A 26656-nucleotide genomic window follows, 5' to 3' on the forward strand; every position below is an offset into this window, starting at 1 on the left:
GTTTGGAAAATTCACCGACCATTCATCAGAGTCGATCTTCCCTCTGTGATGGACATTTACACTACACGCTGCATCCAAAAAGCCACCAGCATTGTGGCTGATCACACACACCCCTCACAAAAACTCTTCACGCTGCTGTCGTCTGGAAAGAGATACAGCAGCATTCAGGCTCTTACATCCAGACTGTGCAACAGTTTCTTCTCACAAGCCATCAGACTTCTAAACTTAATGTACAACTACAGGTATATTAGCCAACTGCTATTTTTACACTACTCTGTACAACATTTACACCTCAATGACAAATGTTTACCTGTTCAGTAATTATACACTCACCGGCCACTTTATTAGGTACACCTATTCAACTGCTTGATAACACATTTCTAATCAGCAAATCACATGGCTGCAACTCAATGCACTTAGGCATGTAGACATGGTCATTTCTGACAGTTCAAATCGTGCATAAGAATGAAGAAGAAAGGTGATTTAAGTGACTTTAAACCTGGCATGGTTGTTGATGCCAGATGGGCTGGTTGAGTATTTCAGAAAAAGCTGATCTACTGGGATTTTCACGCACAACCATCTCTAGGGTTTACAGAGAATAGTCAGAAAAAGAGAAAATATCCAGTGAGCAGCAATTGTGTGGGCGCAAATGCCTTGTTGATGCCTGAGGTCAGCGGTGAATGACCAGACTCGTTTGATTTGTACTGATAGAAGGGCAAGAGTAACTCAAACAACCACTCGTTACAACCGAGGTATGCAAAAGAGCATCTCCGAAAGCACAACATCTCCAATCAACCTTGATGTGGATGGGCTACAGCAGCAGAAGACCACACCGGGTGCCCTCCTGTCAGTTAAGAACAGGAAACTGAGGCTACAATTTGCACAGGCTCATCAAAATCTGACAATAGAAGATTGGAAAAATGTTGCCTGGTCTGATAAGTCTGAATTTCTGCTGCGACATTGCGATGGTAGAGTCAGAATTTGGCATCAACAACTAGAAAGTATGGATCCATCCTGCCTTGCATCAATGGTTCAGGCTGGAGGTGGTGGTGTAATAGTGTGGGGGATATTTTCTTGGCAGGCTTTGGACCCATTAGTACTAATTGAGCATCGTGTCAACGCCACAGCGTACCTGAGTATTTTTGCTGACCATGTTTATCCCCTTATGACCACAGTGTACCCATCTACCCACTATCTACCTACTATGTCATAAAGCGTGAATCATCTCAGACTGGTTTCTTGAACATGACAATAAACTCATTGTACTCATTGCCGACAAATCTGCAGCAACTGTGTGATGCTATCGTGTCAATATGAACCAAAATCTATGAAGAACTTTCCAGAAACTTGTTGAATCTGTGCCACGAAGGATTTAGGCATTTCTGAAGGCAAAATGAGGTTCAACCCGGTGCTAGTAAGGTGTACCTAATAAAGTGGCCGGTGAGTGGATTTCATTCAATATTTGCACAACATCCAGAGTGTACTGGTTGGCGTTACTGTAACCGTTTCTTTTCTTGTCTTGTCATGTGTTGTCTGTCCTGTCTTATTTGCAGTTTGCACTCGTCATGTTGTCAATTTTTGTCTTTTGATGTAGCACCTTGGTCCTGGAGGAGCATTGTTTCATTTCTTTGTGTACTGCACTGCCTACTGTTGAACTGACGATAAAGCCAACTTGAACTTGAGAATGTTCTCTATATAGATCAGCGGACTAATCTGAAGGAAAATGAATGAATGAGAAAACAAAAATATAATCCATGGTGGCTTTATGTAACTAAATATAACACTTACAGATTTAATAATAAATAAAGCAGGCTCAATGTTTATCTTAGTTTCCACATGGAGCATTTTTATTAAAAGAAAGAGTTCACATGTTAGCCAGGCGGCACTACATAATTATTCAATGTTGTAATAGAGGTATTTAAATATTCATGAAGCCCATTCCACCGAAAAACGATCAACAGTCTTAAAAGGCTTCTGTGACTTTTGGAGGCTGAGTTAAGACTGAATATGCAGCATAAACAACATTTTGCCTCGCCATCAAGATGGAGTTTGTCCTGCGCCTCCTGCAGTTGGTGTTTCAGGAACTGATGTGTTCACAGGTGATGGTGTTATCAGTTCATCTAAAGACTGATTTGTAAAGGTTTTTGCGTCGTTAGTTATAGCATGCAAATTTGTTTCTCCAAAAGCTGAGCCATTCGTCATTGATGATGTCTTAATATCTGATGTATTATTAGGAGATGAGAGAATCTGAAAGCTCTCAGGTGCTGTAGAAGATGTATTTGGGATGTCCTGGATTGATGGAGACATCATTGATGTGTTTGTGATGGCAGAAGAAGGGTTATCTGGTACTGATGTTCCTGCTTTCGCTGCAGCTTCAGCCTCTGCTTTAGCCATTTCTGCAGCTTTGCTCTCCATCTCCTGCATGCGCTTCTGCACCATTGCAGGCATCAGCTGCACATACGTCCCCATTAAACGGTGATTGGTCCTTATTAATTTGCCTGCACAGCTGTCAACACAGCGCTCCTGGTAAACCAACATAAACAAAAGAGGCAAATGGGAGTATATGTGAATATAAAGGCAAAATAAATCTGCACTCCTTAATCTGGTTCTTGAATCTGATTGGCTGATAGCATCTGATATTCCCATAAGAACAGCACTTGTACAGCCTCTTCACTCTTGTGTATTACTCCACCCAAAATAGAATGACAGCAGATCAATGAACTCACTACAGTTTGACAAATATTACAGCTGTTGGACAACAATGTACTTTTGAGGTTTTTTAGAGGTGACTCTGAGTGTTTGATTTTCTGCTTTATGTACATGATTGTGCCATCGAACTGTTGTATAAATGCAATATCACACTCATAGCAGTGTGATATGGCTATATATCGTTACTGGTGGTATACACAATGTACGCCTCCCACCAGTGCCGATATACAGCCATATCGCACTGCAACTAGTGTGATATTGCTCAGATATATTAAAAAAAAACAAACTTTAAAATGTTTGCAATTGTGATTATCTTATGCCTTATTTGAGACATCAGGCTTTTCTGAGGATTTATAAAAAGAAGTTACAAAAAAAATAACTATTAAAACGTGTCTGCGAAAGCATTTAATTTTTTAAAAATCTTGCTTCTTTTGGTTTGAAACTGACAATATTGGTCTATTCCTGCCCTATGATGCAGATTTATGGAAAATGACAGAAGTTTGTAATTTTTGTTTACGAAGCCATTTCTCTTTTAATCTTTCATCTTTTGTTTTGTACCCAAATATGTTAGTATGTTCATAGCTTGTGATGTCAATGCACGTAAATTACAGAAACAAATTTTAGATATCTCACATCTCAGGAAATTGATTGAGGTAAAGTTAGTTTTATTACTGTATTTGCACAGAGCAGTGACAACTTGTGACATGGTCCCTGTATACTTTACTGTGCTACTTTGAATATTCTGTCTGAAACTGCATGCAAGTATGACTTCAAAACAACATAAGCACTATTTAACTGACTGTGAACAATGTTGAACTTTGATAGTCATTGGCTGCTAATATGATTTCATTATTTCAAATTTGCAAATAATACTTTTATGAAATTATATTATTTAGGAGAATATCCGAATGTGCTAAGATAAAACCAATTTTTCCACAATAGGAAGTTGATACACATCAGTCATTTAATATTTTACTGCTAGCTTGATTTCCATACAAGTCCATTTCATTTAAAATTTTCCTTCTTTTGTTCTGTGCCTGATTATATTAGTATACGGAAATATATATATATATTATAAATATATATATATATATATATATATATATATATATATATATATATATATATATATATATATATTTATATATATATATATATATATATATATATATATAGATATATATATATATATATATATATATTTATAAAACTTACATTATAATATCTACAATTATAAATAAATTAACTGCATACAAAGGTAAATTTTTATAAAGGTAACTTTTTATTTGATAAAATCATATGCAACGACAATAACAGTCTTATGTTCTATAAGCCAAATAGCCAAAAACACGTGGTATAAATAGGGGAAGAGCAATTAATTGAAAAGTAATCGAAATCGACATTCAGAACCTATAATCGGTCTAATTTTTCCAGGTCAATTTTTTAAATTACTTTCCCTACCATGTGTGGAGTCAAGGGTTTGCAGCCACATCTGATCTCTGGTCAGGTAGGACGATGGACCTAGCCTTAAGCTTTACTTTGCACTACAGTGACGATGACTGGAAACTGCGCCAGAGATGTCTTGAGACTGCATATTTTCCATTACATTAAAATTATTATTTAAATTAAAATATTTGTTTACAGAAGATGTAAGAAATGCACAGCTTAAAATATTTTTATTATTATTATTATATTATTTAGAAGAGATGCTGCTTATTTTCTACTTTTAATATAAACATTGAAAATATTTTTTCCCTAAAAGTGCAAGTTATTTATTTTCACTTTTGTTTATAAGATTGTTTTAAGCAATGTGTGATTTAATTTCAGTTGTTCAATACTGATGTTCAATTAATAACCATAGATAATAGATAGTGTGTGTTTCCTTCAATTATTTCAAAATCCAGTTATGCATCCTTCATTCAGAAATCTCTCACTTGTAAAATGTGAGCATATTTACTGTGCAAAACCAGTCAGTGAAGTAAACTATGAGGGCAAAAACATAAAATAAATAAATAAATAAAATAATCATTAATTAATCGTAATCGAGTTAAAATGTTCAATTAATCGAGATTTTGGTTTTAGGACAAATTGCCCAGGCCTAGTCGAAATAATAAAATAAAATAATAATAAAAATAATTTGAATATTAAGTAAATATTATCCTTAGTAAAGATTTCTCATCAGGATTTTTTTGTAAATGCCCTACTGTACATATATCAAAGCTTAATTTCTGTTTAGTAAGATGCATTGCTAAAAACTTAATCTGGACAGGTTTAAAAGTATTTTCTGCCTCTATTTAGATTCATTTGAGCCCTCAGATTATAGATTTTAAATGGTTGTTTCTCGGCCAAATATTTTCATATCCCAACAAAAACATACATCAACTTGAAGCGTATTTATTCAGCTTCTAAAATAAGCATAAATCACAATAAAAAAAGTCACTTATATCTGGTTTTGTCGTGCAGGATCACAAGCCTCACCTCATCCATTGTAAGATTTCTGTAGTTGAAATTGCTTGAGCACCGATGGAAGCAGATTTCAGTCATGCGATTATAAACGAGAAGGAAGTCTCGTAACTACACAAAAGAGCACAAAATTAAAATCGTACATATTTTTAAATACGTATAAAACATTTGACACATTTACGAATTAACTAAAAGATGTGGACGCGTTGGATGTCATACTTACATTACGCAGTTGTCCCTGGGGGTCCATTATAAAACTGCTAGTAATCTATCTGTATAAAGAGAAACGTCTAAATAATTCTAAATATATTACAAAACACACGAAAAAAGAAACGATGTCTAAGAGCTATCGCATGACTTTCAACAGCGCGCGGCCATGTTTACAATCACGTGACTACAGGAGCAAATACGTCATAGGGTTTGTCGCGGCGTAAGTTTGGAAAAATCGCTTATCAAGCTTACTGTAGTTTTTCTGTTGCATTTCCCCCTGTCTTTTATGCATTTACATAAAACTGACACAATGAAGACTTAGTTTTATTTTTATTAAGTCATTTTCGTTTAAAAGAGCGTCTAACAGTTTATAAATATCCCACTTTTTTTGTTAGAAAATATTAGGTAACCCTACATTTTTGCACCTTCAAAGCTTCAATGAAATAAAGCACATACAAGAGTCACCAAGACCTTTAATATCATAACAAAACCACAAAAATACATTACAAATGATGACTATTGAAGCCTACAAGTCTTTTATTTGTCATCCTAAATATCATTTTAAAATAGCAATAAACAAGCAGATAAATATATGTTAACATATTACTTTTAGTATGCCCAACAACAGATGGATACTTGAAATGGTCTCCTCTCAGCACAGGCATCATAGTAGGCTATGGGGTGTGTGTGTCTGAGAGAGATGCAGCCTACTTCAGCACTTAGCTTAAAATATCACAGGTGTTGACATCACACCCCACAATATCCTGTGTTTCAACTTTTAAGATGCTAAATGTGTTTTTATTTAGCTCTCAAACTGTAAACTGTCCTGTTCTAGACTTTGTCTTGATCTACCGAGGGAGTGATCAAAGCCTTCGTGCAAATTTCTGTGCAACTCAAACTCTGTCTCTGCATCTTCATCTCTTTCTCTTTCCATTTCCTTCTCTCGTTCTCTTTCTCTTTCCATTTCCTTCTCTCGTTCTCTTTCTCTCTCCCTTTCTTCGGCCTCCAGGGCTACTTGATGGCTGTTGAGGTAGATGCTGTGACGGGACACCATGAGGCTGCTGGTCCGGGATGGGAGGGCGCTATCATCCTCAGGATACTGGTCCAGGCAGTTCTGCTGGGATGAGGGTTGAGGATGCGTCTGGGCCTGGTGAGTCTGAGCCTGTTTTTGGTATTTTCGCTTCTTCCTTCGCTTTTTGTTGGCTGTCAGATCAAGAGAGGCATAAGACACGTCCCCCTGCTGGACCTGGGTGAAAATGACAATGATAGAAATTAATGTATTATAAAATAAAAGAGACAAGCATTAACTGGAAGACTAAGATTAACCTTGACATGTTTTTTTCTCCATAATATATATATATATATATATATATATATATATATATATATATATATATATATATATATATATATATATATATATATATTTTATATATATATATATATATATATATATATATATATATATTTTTTTTTAAACCATGTTTAGCTGATTACAAAAATAATCTGTATTTTCATCATGTACCACCTTTTTCATCATGTACCACCTTCAGTGCTTATTGGAAAAAAAACAAAAAAAACTTCAGTTTGACCTTTAGGTTAAATTGCAACATAGCAAAGGTCACAAAAATAAGTTGTGCAATGCAGTTAACATGACTTTCTCTGAGACTCAGAATGTAAACATGCATCGTGATATCTTGCATCTCTGATTTTAATGTCGAAATAGTCTAAAACTGATGCCAAATTATGGCTTGAAACAGAAGTTGCGATAGACTTTCTTTGCGGTTGTGTTTATATTTAAGAAAATGTAGGTCGCTGCATGATTTTATCAAATGATATTTTCTTTTAATGTTGAAATAATCTAAAACTGACGTCAAATAATGGCGTGAAACAGAAGCAGCAGCTGTCTTTATATCTGAGTAAATAAGGCTGGGACTTCAGTTAGAGTTATTTTCAGTCAAAACGACAAATTTTGGCATTAACTTGAATATGTTATGCTCTTTTCTTATGATGTGAAATAACTTAAATATAAGAAAAAATGTACAGCATGATTTTTAAATTAATTTGGGAAGAGACAAAAAACAGGAGAAAGCTGATATACTTTTCTAATTCATTGTGCTTTATTTCTGAATTTAAAAATAAATTAAATGTAGGACAGAGCTATAGATTTTATTGGGAATTTATCTAAATTTTGATATGTAAAGTATTTTTTATAGATTTTACTCTTGAAATACAACATTTGGACACAAAACAGATCATCTTTTTATTTTCTATCGTCACAGGACTTGATTTTGTCCATTGAAAATTGATTTTAATGTTGAAATAGCCAGACTTGCGTCATTTTAGTTGGCGATTGCATGACATAGTCGTCTTTTGTTCAGTATTATCTATGCATATCTGAGTTAAATGGCTTGTCTGATGCGTAAAAATGTTGAGCAGGGCTTGGTTTTGTAAGTTGAGCACTGATTTGAATTGAAAAATAGTTATAATAGATAGCATGTTATTAAATAACACAAAAAACTGAAAACAAAGGGAGACAGAGCCTTCTCAGTCTATGCTCCAAAACTTTCAAACACTTTACCTTTAGAAATTAGAGCTTCATCTACATAAAAAAATTAGTCAAAAAAAATAGTCAAAATGGACTTCTTCTCTCTGGCCTATTGATAGAAATCAGTTTTTAGGACTTATTGATTATACAGATTTTTTACATTTATTTTTAGATCAAAATTTTATTGTAGCATATTGTCATGTCTTTTAAACTGTTTATTATTGTTGCCATGTTTGTGAAGCACTTTGGTCAACATTCTTGTTACTTTAAGGTGCTATATAAATAAAGTTGACCTTGACCTTAAAAAGATTTTCATAGAAAGCAATGTTAAGAAAGACTAAACCTTAAGGCCAAAGACTGAAAATGAAAGTGTCTGTAATGCCTATTCAACTCAAAATCTCAAACAAGAGATAATAAAAAAAGTTTGACAGGGCTTAATTTTGAACATCAGTGATCCCTTTTAATATTCAAATAGTCATAGATGTTAATAAATTTATGACTAAGTTATGTTAAACAAGGTTAAAACTCAATTGCAAATTTTGGCATGAAAGTAAAGTTAAAATAATATTTGTTTATCTTATTGTAACATATATTAGAGTAAAACAGCTTTTCAAATGTTAACAAAGGCCTTGAATTTGGAAATGGATTTTAATGTTAAAACAGTATTTTTATGTTGAAATACTTTACAACTTATTACCAAATGTTGGAATGAAACAGAAGTGTATGTTTTTTTTCTTTGCTCTATTGTGACATTTATCCAATTAAGATAGCATCCCGACCGAAAAGAAAAGTAGGATAATACTTGATTACAGTATGTCCATCAGCAATTGATTTGATCATTATCTCTGCATCTCATATACTTCAAACAGGTTGCTGTATAGTAGGTGTTATTATCCTGTCATTGCGCCGATGCATGTCAATCAGAGATTTTAAGTAAAGATTAATAGGACACATAAATAAAAAGAATAGATGTGCATGGACAATGTATATTCTACAATATGTCATTAAAGAATGAAAAAGCGTCAATTTAGTTTTGATTTGAACTTACAAGAAAGGCTCAGTATCTTGCAGAACTACTTTCACCGCTGCATAGTAATTGAATTATAAATGTATGACTTCAATGAAACTTTTGACACACATTCTGCTGAAGGTGGTCTGAGATCTCTGACCACAGGCACGTTCATTAAAAGACCTTCTGTACCACACATGTCTGTTTTCTATGAGATGTGTGGGCGTGCAGGCCGAAAATAGTTATCATGTGTACATTCTCACGCAGCCTTCTACAAGAATGCTTTGATAATCATTCAGCTATTGAAATTATCATGAAACAACATGTGAATATTGTGTATTTGGTAGTCTGTTTTTTAATTTGGGGTCAAGTTGCAATACAAATACTTGTAATAAGCAACACTTTTTACTTTTAAAAATGTATAAACTGTTTGTAACTGCATTAGACAAAAGAGTTAAATGAAGTAAAAGTTTGGGATGGGTAAGATTTTAAAATAAGAAATAAAAAGTCTATTTGTTTGCATTTTTTGAGTAAAAAACTCCCAAAAATCTTGTGAAGGATTTAAAACAAAGTGAAATACTGAAAAAAAAAAAAAAAAAAATTATATATATATATATATATATATATATATATATATATATATATATATATATATATATATATATATATATATATATATATATATATATATATATATATATATATATTCAGTATATATATATATATATATACTGAAAATATTATATATATAATAAATAATAAATTAAATATTAGATATAATATTTCTGAACTAAAATGTATTCCTGTGATTCAAAGATGAATTGTAAGCATCAAAACTCATTTTCCAGTGTCACATGATCCTTCAGAAATCATATTGAATTGCTGTTCTGTTATGATAAATTATTATTGGGGTTGTTGATATTTTCATGAACATTTATTTGAGTTAAAATCTTTATTATATTATAAATGTATTTTCTGAAATGTGTTCTTGATTATTAAAAACATGTAAAACTTTATATCATTCAAAAAATGATACAAAGATAAAAACAAGCAAAACTGTTTTTAACAGATAACAATCAGTAATATTTCTTGAACTGCAAATCAGCGTATATAATTAAAAGAATCATTTCTGAAATCCCAAACAGAATCAAATTTTGTAATATGCAATTTGTTACTGGTCAGTCATCTATTAAAGAACAATATCCAGGCAATTAACACTTAAACAAAGAAACAAATAAATAAAGAAGTATGTACATGTGTATATAGTCTGTAGTCTTTGCACAGGACAACAAAATCATAAGTCTGAAATCATGACTTAAATCATAACTTACACAATAAAGTCAATCTTAAGTAACTTGTGTTAACTTAATTAATTTTAGATTTGGAATCAACAAAGCTGAATAAATAAGCTTTCCATTGATTATTGGTTTGTTAGGACAGGACCATATTTACAGAGATATATCTCAAATCTGAGGATTATAAAAAAATAAGTCTAAATACTGAGAAAATCACCTTTAAAGATACAGTTGAAATCAGAATTATTAGCCCCCTATTTATTTTTTTCTCTAATTTCTGTTTAACGGAGGGAAGAGTTTTTCAACATATTTCTAAGCATAATAGTTTTAAAAACTCATCTCTGATAACTGATTTATTTTATCTTTGCCATGATGACAGTAAATAATATTTGACTAGATATTTTTCAAGACACTTCTATACAGCTTAAAGTGACATTTAAAGGCTTAACTAGGTTAATTAGGTTAACTAGGCAGGATAGGGTTATTAGGCAAGTTATTGTATAATGATAGTTTGTTCTGTAGACTATCGAGAAAAAAAATATAGCTTAAAGGGGCTAATCTTTTTGACCTTAAAACGGTGTTTAAAAATTAAAATCTGCTTTCATTCTAGCCAAAATAAAACAAATAAGATTTTCTCCAGAAGAAAAATTTTGATCAGACATACTGTGAAAATTTCCTTGCTCTGTTAAACATAAATAAATAAACAAAAATTTAAGGGGGGCTAATAATTCTAACCTCAACTGTACCCAGTGAAGTGCTTAGTGATGCACATTAATAATAAAAATTTGAGTTTTGATATGTTTACATTTGGAAATTTACAAAATATTTTAATGTAACACGATCTTTATATAATATTTTAATGATTTTTGTCATGAAAGAAAAAAAACTATTTGACCCATTCACTGTATTTTTGGTTATTGCCAAAAATATGCGCATGCCACATAAGGCTGTAAGAGGTTTGTGGTGCAGGGTCACTTTAAAGAAAATAACACTTTAAATAATAAAAATGATCATACAAATCAAATTTTTAATAAAAACTGTGATAAAGCCATCAACATTTAACAGATAAATAGCTTTTTAAAAGATAGTTTCCAATGTTTAGTAGCATGCTGTTTTTTAAATTCTGAAATCAAACATTTTTTGCATCGAATACCTTCAAATATCAGCAATTTCCAAAGCAATTTGCTTAAAAAACATACCTTCAATCCATGCTTTACTGTGCTTGCCTGAGACATCTGTTCATAGCAGACATCCTCAGCCATTTCAAAAGCTCCTGCATTAAATACACAACACATTCTTCATCACCATAACAGCTGAATTATTAGCAGCACTCACTACTTTAAAACAACTGAGCGAAACCTACCTCCTCCTTCTAAACAGATATTGCCATAAATAGGATTTTCCTGTCTTTCCATTTCATCATCCTCAAACCTGCTTAACACAGAACCGAAAGCACATTTCTGTCATTCAAAGAGCTGCGGCTGCGTGAAAAGGATCTGCGCTAAATTAAAACTTATTTTTGTTTTATTTAATGTGTCACCTGTAAGACTGAAGTGAATCTCGGCGTAAAGCCTCATCTCCATAATCATACATGTTTTCATTGGCTGAATACGAAAGAAAGGAAACCGTTTAATGTCTACAAGTAAATGTGAACTCAACGTACTTTCTGAATACGTGACCTGCATGGACCACAAAACCAGTCTACTGTCGCATAAGTCTATTTATGGCAGTAGCCAAAATTACATTTTATGGCTTGAAATGATACATTTTCCTTTTGTGCCAAAAATGATTTGACCATTAAGTAAAAGATCATGCTTAATTCAGACATGTTGTCAATTTCCTTTCTGTAAATGATTTCTTAATCTTCTCAGAGTATTCTCAGCCATACTCTCAGTATTTAGATTTTTTTAAACCCTCAGATCTTCCAGTATCTTGGAGAACTATTTTCCTATCACAACTAACCATACATCAATGGAAAAGCTTTTTGTGTATATATTTAAATTTTAGACTATAAATTATGACTAGTTTTGCAGTCCAAGGTCACATTATTCTATACAATTCAGACCTACTGTATAAAAACATACCTCTGCATTTTCTTTCCTTTCTTCTTAATAAATAGAAAGCGACATTTAAACACAGAGATATCAGCAGCCCAATAGATAACAGACCAACTGCCACATATGCAACTGTACAATTACAGCAACCTTGAGCAAAAGAGAGAGTTAAAGGACAGTTCATTATTTGACATATTGTACTGGCTACATCTTTTACATCTCATTTATTTTCACTATATTTTGCATGTTGGTGATCATATTAACATTTGGTCCAATTTTTATTTGTAGTTGTTATTGTTTTTTTAATATTATTATTTTGCCAACACTTTAGGCTAACACATTATAACACTTAAAAAATGCTGGGTTCCACATAATTCCTTCATGTTGTCCTAACATAAACAGATTAAGATAACTTGTGTTGTTTCAGCTCATTGTAAATAAGTTTGAACGAGCAGCAAAACAATTTCTTTGAGTGAATAACTGCACATGTAAAAAGTCATTACTTAAAGTGAGTAAAACAAATTGCCTTAAAAGCAACAAGTTGACTTTACTTAAAAATAATCTAAGTAAACCCATTGTAACTTAAATCTGTTGGGTTGACTTAACTTGTCTGCTATTATGTGATTTTACTAACTTTTTTTTAAATACAGTTTACTAATAGCTTTTTTACTGTGCATTAGGCATTAGCAAATCCTAAATATATCGTTTGTTCTTGATCAATCTGCCGTTCATTTCTTTTACTATTTAGAATATAACTTTTAGAATATATTAATGTCGAGTTAATGCTTAATAAATGATTCATACACTGTAAAAAAAATGCAGGGTCTCACACAATTCCTTCATGTTGTCCCAACACAAATCTATTAAGTTAGATTAATCGTTTTTACAAATTTAAGTTGATTAAACATAAAACAATTAAGTTGAATTAAATTGTGTAGTTTCAATATATTTGTATTATATGAACAAGCAGCAAATGTTTTTTTTATTAGTACTTATAAAGTATGATCACATTCCACATCTGTAATCCTACCCAAACACCTTACTAACAGTTAATAAACAGATAATTAGTAGTTTACTGCGATGATAGTCTTAGTTAAAGGTTTTTTAATATTGTGAGTTGTACAGTAAAATAAAGTGTGACCCTTATTTTTAATTCCTGAAACTTAAATAAATATCATAACATTTTCATCCATTTGGTTTAGGCAGAAATGATCTCAAACTGTTTATAAACACACACACATATCCTTAAAACAAATCAAGAAGTTTCCTTCAATGAGTAAAAAGGATTTCATGAATCTACTGTATAGATTTAACTATTATATTCTATATTATTTATACACTTCTCTAATCTGGATCAGTTCATAAATTTGTATTAGTAGTAATTGTTTCATGGCAAGTGTAATTTAACATATTAAAAAGAAGTCCTAAAATGTAAGGATTTCAATCTCTTCAAGTCAAACGAATACAGTTTTTTATGCAGTTTTAGTCTGCCATTATACAAGAACATCTACTGATGGAGAGCTTTTATTTAAAGATGATGCATTCAAAAGTAACATAGAATGTTTGCATACAGACGTGTTAAAAATTTGTTTATCTTACCTGTCATCCTGATTTAAGTGGGTCAAATCTCCAATAAAGCCTGTCTGATAAAACATTCACTTGTACGCGAGCATGTTCAAGAACAAGTGCAGTAGTCTTGCTGCTATTTTTATCGTCTTAAGATGTTTTCGGTTACAAACAGGAAATGTAGCGACTACCTTATTCGTTGCAAACGTTCACATCACAAGTAAGACAGGTTGTGTAGAGTCATCAACTGCTCACTGTAGTTAAATGTACATTTATTCAGTCAGTCATTGTTTATTAAAAAAAGTGATCAAGAAAATGTTTAGTATTTAAATATTTAAATTTGATTTATCTTGTATTTTAATATAGGCTTACATTTTAAACAAAAGAAATACACTAACCCATGTTTTTAGGGGGCAAAATTTGTGGTTTGTATTTTTGTTTATGAAAGTTAAATAGGCCTACTCATGTTTTCAGTCATGCATTATTTTTTATGTGTAAGCAAAATCTTGTCATTATTTTTGAAAATAAGGTGAAAATAAAATTTTCAAGCATTGATAAAACTTCATTATTTGAATAATTTCTCAGAATGTTATGTTTGGGTCCTTAATATTTGGTTATATCCTTGAAATTAAACAAAACTGTAATTCCACGGTATAGTTATTCTGTTTTGTATATGCAATAAATCCCCCGTTTGCGTTTAGAAATGATATTATTGTATAGAAATTAAAAAACATAAGCGTTTTTATAATCAAAATGATGTTCTAATATTCAAAACAGTACATTCAAGTCTATTTTTTATCTAAAATTTCACATACTGTTCTTTTAATATTAACCACTGTTTTTTCACACCCTACCCTCTATATTATGCACAATATTACAAAATACAACAGTAGATTGGAAGCATGGTTACAGTACAGGATGCAGATCATGAATGCTAAAATGATCAATCCTTTTTTCTGAATTTTCCATTTCCGACCACAACAGCGAGAGCAGGAAACGTCCTTCTGCGTGAACGTGTCGCATTTGTTGAAGCAAATACCACAATGCACAAAACTCTTTGTACTCTCTCTCTCTCTCACACACACACTTTTGTTTTCTCTGCATTTAAACACACAAAAAGGCTATCAGGCTGCATGACTTTACTCAATCACAAATGCATTTCATTTCTATATTCTGCTTCAATGGTAGCCTAACCGCATATTGAATGGCCAAACTTTATGTTAATAGCATAAACTGAAACAGAAATGCAGCTGAAATTATTTTATATAATCAGCCACCGTCAGAAATTATGTGCTAATGAAGTTTAAGGCCAAGTTAATGGCCTTTGTGGATTAAGCCTCAAAGATGGAGGATATACAGTATCTGCCGGTCACTGTCTGATGTGGTTTTGTCAGTTGGTTGTCTCGACTATCTGAGGCGTAAACTGAGGTTTTATGAGGCTTGAGACAATCGGTTGTTAGCCATCGCTTTGCTAAAAAAACATTCAGCCGCAACAGGAATTCAGCATTATGTACTGAAAAAAATATTTTAAAATGATTTATTGAATTTACTTTTTTTATTAAGTTAAATGCAAACAATTTATTTAGGCTGAATTTAAACAAATTAAGTTGAACATTACTAAATTTAATTTGTTCAAATTCAACAATATTGCAGACATAATTTTTTCAGAGTAATTTCAAAGATGGCTGCCATTTCATCATATTAAAAGGGTTTTGTGGCATTCAAAGCCACATTGCATTAGCTGGGTGATTTATTGAAGGTAATAGATGATTTAAGCTGTAAAGTTTCCTGCATGACCTAGTCATATTTCTGGAATTTACCTTAGTTTTTAATACCACCTCCACACTAGGTTTTTGTCTTGTAAATTCACACATTTCAGGGAAAAATCTTTGATACTATGTAGGAGTAATCAGTCTGTTAAATAAAACTCTGCCAAAAATAAAAAGGTATTTGAATTTATATTTATTGTTTGTCATACAAAAGAAAACAAATTCAAAGTTTACCCCCATTAAAACAAAGAACATACAAATATTTAGATATACATTTTTATATAAACACTGTTTAGAAAAAATAAGCCACAAAATTCACATAAAAAACTCTTACAGTAACAAAAATATAACAAAATACAGCATAAAAAATGTCAGTTTACCCGAATATTGTTTATCTTTGAAACATGATTTTTAACCTGATAAGTGTAACCATAAACTTTAATCAACACATACAGTGCATTCGGAAAGTATTCATAGCGCTTTACTTTTTCCACAAACATTTGTAATGTTACAGCCTTATTCCAAAATAAATTACGTTAATTTATTTACTTAACATTCTACACACAATATCCCATAATGTCTATGTAAAAAATATATATATTTTTTTTAACTGTTGCAAATGTATTCAAGTAAAAAACCTGAAAAATCACATGTACATCAGCATTCACAGCCTTTGCTCAATACTTTGTTGATGCACCTTTGGCAGAAATTACAACCTCAAGTTTGTTTGAATATGATGCCACAAGCTTGGCACATCTATCTTTGGGAATTTTTGTCCATTCTTCTTTGCAGTACCTCTCAAGCTATATCAGGTTGGATGATAAGTGACGGTGTTCAGCCATTTTCAGATCTCCCTAGAGATATTCAATAGGATTTGGGTCTGGGCTCTGGCTGGGCCACTCAAGAACATTCATCGAGTTGTTGTGAAGCCACTCTATTGATATTTTGGCGGTGTGCTTTGGGTCAGATGAACCGTCTTCACTGTCTGAGGTCAAGAGCACTCTGAAGCAGGTTTTCATTCAGGATGTCTCTGTACATTCCTGCATTCATATTTCCCTATATCCAGCCTAGTCTTCCAGTTCCTGCTGCTTAAAAACATCCCCACAGTATGATGCTGCTACCACCATGCTTCACTATAGGGATGGTATTAGCCTGGTGATGAGCGTGTCTGGTTTTCTACAAACGTAAGGTATTCACTCCAAAGAGTTCAGTTTTAGTCTCATCAGACCAGAGAATTTGGTTTCTTATGGTCTGAGAGTCCTTCAGATACCTTTTGACAAATTCCAGGTGGGGGTGACTTCCATCTGGCCGCTCTACCATACAGGCCTGATTGGTGGATTGCTGCACAGATGTTTGTCCTTCTGTAAGGTTCTCCTCTCTCCACAGAAGAACACTGGAGCTCAGAGTGACCATCGGGTTATTTATCACCTTCCTGACTAAGGCCCTTCTCACCTGATCACTCAGCTTAGTTGGCCGGCCAGCTCTAGGAAGAGTCCTGGAGATTCCAAACATCTTCCCCTTATGGATGATAGAGGCCACTGTGCTTATTGGAACTTTCAGAGGCAGCAGAAATTTCTTTGTAACATTCCCCAGCCTTGTGCCTTGAGACAATCCTGTCTTGGAAGTCTACATACAATTCATTTGTCTTTAGCCCTGGAACCTTATATAGACAGGTGTATGCCTTTTCAAATCATGTCCAATCAATTTACCACAGGTGAACTCCAATTAGGCTGCTGAAACATCTTAAGAATGATGAGTGGAAACAGAGGCTGTTTCTCAATTCCAAGAACGCAGAGAACGCGGAGACCGGTCTTGCCAGGTGTCCTCGGAAGAACGAACTCAGGAGACCACGAGGGCAGAGAACGCATCATTTGAGAATTGAGATGCTGCGTTCTTCCTGATGGTCACATGACCTTCACATGTTTTAAATGGTAAATTATTTGAACATTACAGCCTTCATACAACGATTTATTGTTTTTCCCCTTTTCAAAATATATATTTTGCATAAAAACATTATAAATATACTCTGCACAATATAAATAAAACAGATTTTAAAACAAATTTTAGCAAACAAACACCCTTAATGTGTTTATTCCTTTATTAAGATGTCCATGGTGATGTTACTTTCACCGTTTCATTTAGGGAAACTCCTGAGGTAAATAAGTGATATCTCTGAACTTTAATAATAAATCTAAATAAAATGCTGCGCTTCCCACCTCCAGTCGCAATGACTTCTGGGACTTCCAGAGCAAGTTTGGTGCTCAAGTCTGCATCGTTGCGTCCTCGATATCAAGATTGGAACTGAACTTAGGCAGCAGATGATGACCTTGCACGAGAACACGAGGACGCAAGACCGCTGAAGAACGCATATTGAGAAACAGCCAGAATGTACCTGAGCTCAATTTAAAGCTTCACGGCAAAGGCTGTGAATATTGATGTACATGTGAATTTTCAGGTTTTTTATTTTTAATAAATTTGCAACAATTTCAAAAAATATTTTTTCACATTGTCATTATGGGGTTTTGTGTGTAGAATCTTGATAAAATAAATGAATTTAATACATTTTGGAATAAGGCTGTAACATTAAAAATATGGAAAAACTAAAGCGCTACTTTCCAGATGCACTGTAACTGATATCAGTTGATTGGTCAAAGTTTATTTTATGGTACAATTCTTGCTATTACTAAACAATATAAACAAGACTTAAGATGACTTTAAGCTCAATAAAGTATTAGCTTCCTGCTTATTAATAGACAGTAAGATAGTAGGATTTAGATATTGGGCAGGATTAGGGATGTAGAATACTAGCAAACTTTAAAAGTACTATAAACAGCCAATATCTTAACAAGTAGTTAATAGTGGGAATTGGTCCTTAAATTAAAATATTACTAGCTTGATGAATACAAGCTGAAATTAAAACAAATTCATCCTATAAAGCAATCATCTCTTCTGAAGACTTTTAGAAGCATCAAAGGTTAGGTTTGTGTGGACTTTCAATGGAGAAACTAACGTCTGTCAGGTTTCATTAAAAATATCTTTTGAAGATCTGTGTTTTGAACGAAAGTCTGAGAGGTTTGGAACAACAAGAGGATGAGTAATGAATGACAGAGTTGCAGTCTTAACAGAAAAGTCCTCCAGTCAGTCTTTTTGTGGCCCACGGTCTGCGAGTACTAAAGTGAATGATGCATTCAGACAAGAATATCAGTCATGCGGATATCAGGGTTCCTCACTGATGTGTATTTCACTGGTGGTGGGGGAGGTTTGAATGGGGGTGGCCTATCCATTCTGAAAGAAAAAATGAAGCAAAAACATTGATAAATGGAATGAAAAGATGTAGGATGCTAATATGCTAATGGACAAATCATCTCACTTTTTCTGGTTCCGGTATCTTCCATAGAGAAGCACAATGAGCACGAGTAAAATTAACACAATCGGAACAGCCACAAATGCTTTGCTTTTCGAGCCTGAAAGAGAAACAAGAGGATCAGTTTTACAATTAGCTCAAGTCTTGGCCTGAATGCATATCCTGTTTGCATCGTGAGCAAGTTTGCTTAAAAACACCACACGGACTGCTTCCAAAAACAAAGCACATGCTTTCTTGAGTATACTTAGTTTTTATAAGCTGTGAAGAAGTTATTTTTAAAAATGTGTTCTGTATGGTATAAATATGATCTTTATGTATAACATTTACATGTTGTCATCATCATCATGTGACCATCAGCATTGGTTAGCAGGTGCTATTCAAAAAAAAAAAAATCTGTTTTGCCTTTTCTTGGAATGTAAAATGTCCATCTAATGCACACTTAGGAATCTAACTTATACAGTATCTGGTGATTTAGACACTTTATGCTAACTCATTTGAGAGTACTATGAATTCTGACATACTTAGTCTAATATATAGTGGTAGCGTATATGATTTTGGATGCACCCCTAGTTATGTCACAGATTAAAGAGCGAGATGTCATGCATGTGTCATAGCTGTTCAAAACAGTATAAATCAGACTCTGAAGGGCATTTTGGAGTGAGAACAATCAGGAATTCCATAATGAAGAGGAATTCCAAAGTGAAGTTCTCTTTATAGAGATACTTTATAATAAAAGATTTTGAATAGCTGTGATTTTTGTTTTTGTTACATCCCAATACAGCATATACATTTATACTCATTCAACTGAAGCTATTTAGAAATTAATTATTAAATATTATATCAAAGTATGAAGCAAAATATTAGTAAAATAGTACCACAAACAAAGTAGATCATGAATATGGAGCGCTTTGTATATGGACTTGACCCTGAATGAGGTTTTATTGGGTTGCTTGTGGCAAGTTTTTTGCTTCAAGTTCACTAAAGAGGGCATCACGTTGGTGCTGTGTGTAGCACGACCGCCTCACAGCAAGAAGGTTGCTGGTTTGAGCCCCGGCTGGGTCAGTTGGCATTTGTGTAAAGTTTGCATGTTGCAAGATTTGTGTGGGTTTCCTTCTGGTGCTCTGGTTTCCTTTACAGTCAAAAGAGATGCGCTATAGGTGAATTGAATAAAATAAATTGCCAACTATATTGATGAGGGGAAACACTGAATCATTTGAACCTACTGCAAAATGATTCACTGTATCCTATCTCTTGGAACACCACAGACTGGCGGCCTCTGCTGGTCAATACTATACAAATACAACAAAAACTGTTCTCATGACAGTGCAATCTATTAAGTACCAATCTAAGAATTACCGTATTTAATTGCAATCTAAGCATGATTAATTACCATTAAATATAAAGGATTGGTAAAATGTGTCTTCTTTTAATAATGTGTAGTCCCCTAGTGTTTGTTTTGAGTTGTCAGGTATAACTAACTCTAATGCAGAAGTAGTCCTATTAAAACAAAATAAAAATCATATAAAACTTTGTTCAAAAATGATCAAAATACATTTAAAATCTGACATTGGCTGGGTGAATAATAAAAGCAATTTTCTAGTTTGTTTTGTCAGTAAAGCCGATTCTAGTAAATCTCCACCACATGCTTTTAGATGGTTCAAGATAGTCGTAGTTAGGGTTGGGTCCATACGATAGACAATACCATTGTACAGCGTACACGCGTGTTTGAACTTCAGCAGTCAGCAGGTGCTTAGAGCACAAAACCCCTAAGAGCAGTGCGCGTTGGACAGTTTATCAAGGATGTACTGCTGGATCACGTCTCACTATAGTTGTTAAATGTGATATTTAATTCATCTTGTCTCTATCTGATGACTGTCTTTTGAATCTATCAGGTAATGTGTCACAGAGTCAGAAGGGGAGCGCGGGGCACAAAGTAACGCGGGGTAAAATGTAACACAGTTTTAAGGTATTTGCTTAGGGTTGATCATGACCATGCTTCCAAGGTTTTCACCACAGTGTCGGCAGACGTCTTTCTGCCAATTATTGAAACCATTTGGCAATTTGGATGAGAAACTCAGGAGAAACCATTTTTGCAGCATAAATGTTTTTTAATAAAGTCGATATTTTTAAGTTTAAAAAATCTGTAAAAATAGGTAAGTAAAATCTTTTATATACTGTTGTGATTACCGTCTTCTAGACTAAAAGATGAAACCTTTTTAAAAGATGTAAAAAACACACAGTGACTACCAGCCAGTTTTGAAAAAACATGGCACAGCGGGCCACATACTGTTTGACATCTAACAAAATATTTGTTGAATTTTGAGTGTAATGTTGAGAACTTTTTAAAGAAAATGTTTATTAATAGAAAATATTTTTTAATAGCCAAAAAAAAAAGTTATTGCTAATCCGAAAAACAAATATGTTGGATAATAATGCATAACAATCCAAATAAATGCAAATGTGTTTATCCAGTAAATAAATAAACATGCTGTGCTATGTAGAATAAAAAAATTATTGAGTTAAGTACTGAGGAAATATAGCTACTATTTAAACTAGATATAAGATAATTGTGTAAGATCTGCCTTTTATAGCATGTGCTACAACTAACCCTCTGTCTGTTACAACTTGCCCCGCAGGTGGGGTAAATAGTAAAATTTTTACTCCTGGCATTTTTGACAATACAGCACAGAAACTATAAGTCTCCACTACACTTCCTAATCTGCAATTGCCTCTCTGAATATCACACTAACTGTACCAAAAAAATAAATAAATAAAAATAAATAAATAAATAAATACTAATACTTCCCTTCTTAGACTTTACAGACCTGAAACTTGCCTATAGCAATTATTCATTGTTGCTCTTAGTTGTGTAAATTGCTTCCTTGTCCTCATTTGTAAGTCGCTTTGGATAAAAGCGTCTGCTAAATGACTAAATGTAAATGTAAATAAGTCCAGCGATCATACAACCAGTGCTCATTTGTAGGAGAGGCTTGTGTGCTGTTGGTAAAAACAACTGGTTTGTCTAACCCCATTACTTTGTTCATTATTTGGCCAAAACCAAAAAGTGTTACTTTGTGCCCTGCTCTCCCCTACACTGCTTCAATCGTTCAATTTCATGCTTCCTTGTACTCAGTAATTTTAGCAAAAACCTCAGATACTGTTGGTTGGTTGCTGTTGGTTGTGCACCTTTTTTACCAACTAAGTTTGTAGGCACCATTATAGCGACACAGATCACTCTGCCGATTCATGCCAGAGTCTCGCGGAAAAAGTAATTGACAGGTGGTAATTTTTGTGTAACTTATCTTTAAATATTTACGATTTGGTTATGGGTAAAACAAAGACCATGCGGGTCAGGTAGTTGAAACATTAGACTACAAATAATTAATTCATTATGAATAAATGAATTATTTATAATAATAATGGAAGACATGACACTGCCACTGGCCAATTTGGCTGGTTGAAAATAATTTTACTGGATAATAATTCTTAAAAGCAGGGTTCGACAATAAGGATGGTCCAATATGATGCAAAGGCAATCTTAGAATAGAGAAGCAACACGGCTGTCAACAATATTTGCGTTTGCGTAAGCAATAGAAAGCAGGTGAATACCGAATGAGAGGATAATCACTCATGCTAACAGCTGAGGTGATGCGTGCTGCTGTTTAAAACGTGTGCGCGCTCCCGTATACTTGCGTGAATGGTTCTCTTTCAATTAGACAAAATGTGATGAACATGCACCCACAGTCTTACTGCTTTTTTTTTTTTGAGCTCCAGATTTGTCTTTTTGTAAGCAGCACCGGTTGCTTTTGCTTTAAACATTCTTTGAACAGATTGTTAATGGGTCTAATGTTAACCGTGTGTGTGTGTGTGTGTGATCGTCTTTTCATTACCACACTTTGTTTTTTTTACCTGCATTTTTTTGCATTAATATGGTTTAATTATCTTTTTTTTTTACAATAACATTGCTTTATTGGGAGATTGACTCCCCATTTATGTGTAGTTAACTGGTGATCTGAGACCTTTGGCCAGAACATATTACTGTGCATATGTTATGTTAACTAAAAAGTATAGTATGCAGCTACATTTTGCCATATAATAGTTTTGACACATTTAAAATTTGTGGCTCAGAACTAATTGATTGTTTGTGTTCGGTGTGGTCAGAGATACATTTGGTAAATCTTTCATTTTGAGCTCTGAAAATGATGTGAAATAAAAACTAATTGTGATACTATGTAACCAGGACCCATTTGCTCATGATTATTGAGCAAGCACATACACGACACACAAAAAGTGAAATAAATTAGGAGGCATGTGGAGATAACACAAAATCTTTGAATGAAAAACATTTTAGCATGTCAGAGTCATGTCTTTAAAATATAGATTTTTCTAACAATAAAAGTGTCGCTAGTGAAAATGGCGAGTGGCTAGTAGTATTGGAAAACTACTACCACAGTGGCTAGTGATCAAAAAAGTTAATGTCAAGCCCATATAGCCACTAAGTTAAAACGTGGCCTTAATTACTAGATCCATTAGCTAACAACAGGCTATCAATTGTTTTGATTAAAGTTAGCCCAATCTACATTTTGGATTTAAGTTGAAAATAAAAAGTTATGAGCAGTCTATGTTACGAGCAAATAACATGTGGCTATCTTTTTAAGACTAGCCTAAGTGCTTTATGCAACTGCCGTCTGGTGAATTCAATACAAGCTCTGAATCTACTGTGTGAAATGAAATGTGTCTAAATGTTTTAAAGCTTCATGATGCAGTGTTTTGAAAGTGCCAATACCTAACCAATGTAACCCAACACCTGAGTTACGTCAGCACAAAATGAAGTTTGTTTCAGGGCAGAGCATTTAAAATATATATGTAAAACACAGCAAACACTTCAGTTTCAAGTCAGATCTGATTAGAAACTGACATTTCCGTTACCTGTGGTGGTGCTGTCTTTCTGTGTCGTAACAGAGGGGACTGTTATTCTGCTGGTCTCTGGATCTGGACTTGTGCTTGTTTTGTTTGTATGAGTGGTGTTTGTGGATTGTACAGCGCTTGTATGTAATGTTGATGCAGTGTCAGCAGGTGGTGCTAAAGAGCTGCCAGTGAGAGCAGTGTGATGGATGGTGTTTCGGGGTTGTGTGTTTGTCACAGTAGTATTTGGTTTTGAAGTGCTGGTGAGGATGGGATCAGATTTAGTTGTTGTTTTGCTGTCAGTAGCACCGCTGCTGCTCCAGGATTTCATCTCCAGGGTGGTAAAGCTGCTCTGATGTTCAGTGGTTTTTAACGGAAGACAAGTTGTAATTTCTTCAACAGCAATTACCATGGGGAAAAAAACAAACAAATATATAATGTAAGGTAGTACATATTACAATTTGTACATTGTTCAAATAAATGAACCACATAACATTCTAAAATAAATAATATATGTACACAATAATATATTCGCTGTTTCCCAAGGAGGCACACCAACAGTACATATTTTGGATGTCTCCCTTATCTGATCCATTAACTTCAGGTTAATGGAGTGTCTACTAATGTTCTTATGAGTTGATTCAAGTGTGTTTAAATAGGAAGAGGAGCAAAATGTGTAGTGTTGGTGTGCCATTAGGAACAGGGTTGGGAAACACTGATCTACTTTGAATCAATTTAATTAAAACAAGTCATTTCAATTTATATTGGATTAAAACATCAACTTGAATTTTGTTTGATTAAAAAATAAGTTTAAACAAGGTTAACATTTATTATTAAGGTAAAGTAGCCTAAAACATATTGGGTTATTACTTATTGTTCCAATAATTTCTTACAGTGTTATTGTTGATGTTCATTCATTAGCTCCATTAGATAATATTAACTGAATTGATTTTAAAATAAAATGAGTAAATTCGAAATCAAGATTAAATAAGATATATAAATGTAAATAAAAACTTAAAAATCAATACTGCATAATAAAATATTGGTGTACGTTTTGTCAATGTTATTAATTCAATTAACAGTCCCACTTTTTATTAAGTGTCCTTAACTAATATGTACTTAAACTGAAATTAACCATTTGCTACAATGTACTTTTTGTGCAAATATGTGTTTTTACATTGAACTTATGATTTCCTAAATACACGCAAGTACATCTGTAATTAATCTCTGTAATTACATTTACAATTACACACTTGACCATCCCTTTTTAACCCATCCTTAAAACTACCCATACCACAGATCCTGTTCCGAACTCTACCCATATCACACATCATTACCACCAGAAGTGTTCTGCAATACATTATGAACGAAATAAGTACATTGTATTTACATTTTGATGCAAGTACATAGTAGTTAAGGACACTTAACATAAAACGGGACCTAATATAATATTTTTTATAATAAATTATTTTTGTAGGACTATCAATCCAACCAGTATGTTTCCCTGCCTAAATAGATAATTATATTATATTATAGTCATTACTAATGAATGACTAACCATATGCATTTTTATTAAGGTCATTCAGTTTATTTTCTGTTTAACGGTTTTTCACATGGGCACGGCTGGCTGCTTACAATATAAATGATTTCAGGTTTTAACATCCTTGTGGAGACATTACATTTGCACAGTGTTGGCAAAACTGGACACACACACACACACACAGACAAATACCCAACAAACAATGAGTCCTGGAGGGCCTTAAATTAGGGAAATTGATCAATTAACTCCTTTTCCACAATTAATTTATCCCCAAGAGCTTCAGTGGTTTTTCCACTGTTTGCATTTTATTGTTTATTATTCACTGTTAATAAGCTGGCATCTCAACGAAAGGAATTTTAAATTGTCCTATTGTTGCAATAAAAAACAACAACAACAATGTACCTTCTCTTTGCTTGGGAAGAACATGGATATAAACCTCGTTGTTTATCTGGAGCTTCTTGTTCTGAAAGACAGCTGTCAGTTTGTATATTCCTGACTGTTCAGACTTCACAGAAGTCAGAGCCAAAGTGTGTGAGAGAGACAGTGTTTCGTCCCCCTAAAAAAAAGAAAAATACCACACTGACATGTAAAACAAACTAAAGCAGGTAATACAAATGCTCTATTCAAAGCAATGCTGCCTAATTATTTAATTTCAGTCTCTTAATATTTCTTAATATAATCTTACCCTCATCCATTCATACAGCAAGTTCTGAGATGCATTTGCGATACATGAAATCACCGCATCTTCACCAACACTGATGTTTAAAGAGCTGCTCAGGTTACACACAATGTCATCAAGATCTGTTTGGGGAAAAAAAAGGAATAATAAAGGTACAGTGTAGGTCAGAATTATTAGCCCTCTTTAATTATTAGTCTACTGTATAATAATATTTTTTTATCTTATTTTCTGTTTATCTGAAACATTTATTTATTAAATTTACCAAATCTCTAAACATAATAGTTTGAATAGCTAATTTTTAATAACAGTTTTTTTTTTATATTTGCCACGATGACAGTACATGATATTTTACTAGATATTTTTCAAGATACCTCAAATTCAGCTTAAAGTGCAATTTAAAGGTCTCACTAGGTTAATTGGGCAAGGAATTGTATAACAATAGTTTGTTCTGTAGAAAACAAATTCCTAATAATAATGAACTTAATTTTTTTTTTATTTAAAAGCTGCTTTTATTCAAGCCGAAATAAATCAAATAAGACTTTCTC

At 33.2% G+C, this 26656-nt stretch overlaps 3 protein-coding genes across 19 annotated transcripts in view; all 3 read right to left on the reverse strand.

Moving 5' to 3' along the window:
- Positions 1-1819: 1819 nt before the first annotated feature.
- Positions 1820-5560, reverse strand: timm10b (translocase of inner mitochondrial membrane 10 homolog B (yeast)). The gene is given in 3 exon segments (NM_001017829.1): positions 1820-2523; positions 5188-5283; positions 5396-5560. Coding segments are annotated over 3 exon segments (609 nt in total). The 5' UTR covers positions 5423-5560; the 3' UTR covers positions 1820-2037.
- Positions 5561-5837: 277 nt separating this feature from the next.
- Positions 5838-14783, reverse strand: LOC101885675 (uncharacterized). 2 transcript variants are annotated; one of them, XM_021479349.3, is made up of 6 exons: positions 13888-14783; positions 12319-12438; positions 11775-11838; positions 11598-11665; positions 11434-11507; positions 5838-6628 (listed from the first exon to the last, which is right to left on the reverse strand). In XM_021479349.3, the coding sequence occupies exons 1-6, from the start codon at positions 13892-13894 to the stop codon at positions 6185-6187; spliced, it is 777 nt and encodes a 258-aa protein (XP_021335024.2). In that variant the 5' UTR covers positions 13895-14783; the 3' UTR covers positions 5838-6184. The 2 variants fall into 2 exon arrangements, with proteins under 2 accessions (XP_021335024.2, XP_073770843.1); XM_073914742.1 differs by having other exon boundaries at positions 11598-11668; positions 13888-14091.
- A 3210-nt stretch (positions 14784-17993) lies between these two features.
- Positions 17994-26656, reverse strand: part of si:ch1073-15f19.2 — a 78089-nt gene continuing 69426 nt past the window's right edge. For all 16 annotated transcript variants that reach the window (XM_073914749.1, XM_073914757.1, XM_073914747.1 and 13 more), the window contains 5 exons: positions 26118-26233; positions 25835-25988; positions 23917-24285; positions 18994-19087; positions 17994-18908 (listed from right to left, as the gene is read on the reverse strand). In XM_073914749.1, the coding sequence (XP_073770850.1) occupies positions 18812-18908; positions 18994-19087; positions 23917-24285; positions 25835-25988; positions 26118-26233 (830 nt within the window). In that variant the 3' untranslated portion in view covers positions 17994-18811. The remainder of the gene's footprint in view (positions 18909-18993; positions 19088-23916; positions 24286-25834; positions 25989-26117; positions 26234-26656) is intronic.

This window comes from Danio rerio, chromosome 10, assembly GCF_049306965.1.
Source record: "Danio rerio strain Tuebingen ecotype United States chromosome 10, GRCz12tu, whole genome shotgun sequence".
Lineage (NCBI taxonomy): Eukaryota > Metazoa > Chordata > Actinopteri > Cypriniformes > Danionidae > Danio > Danio rerio.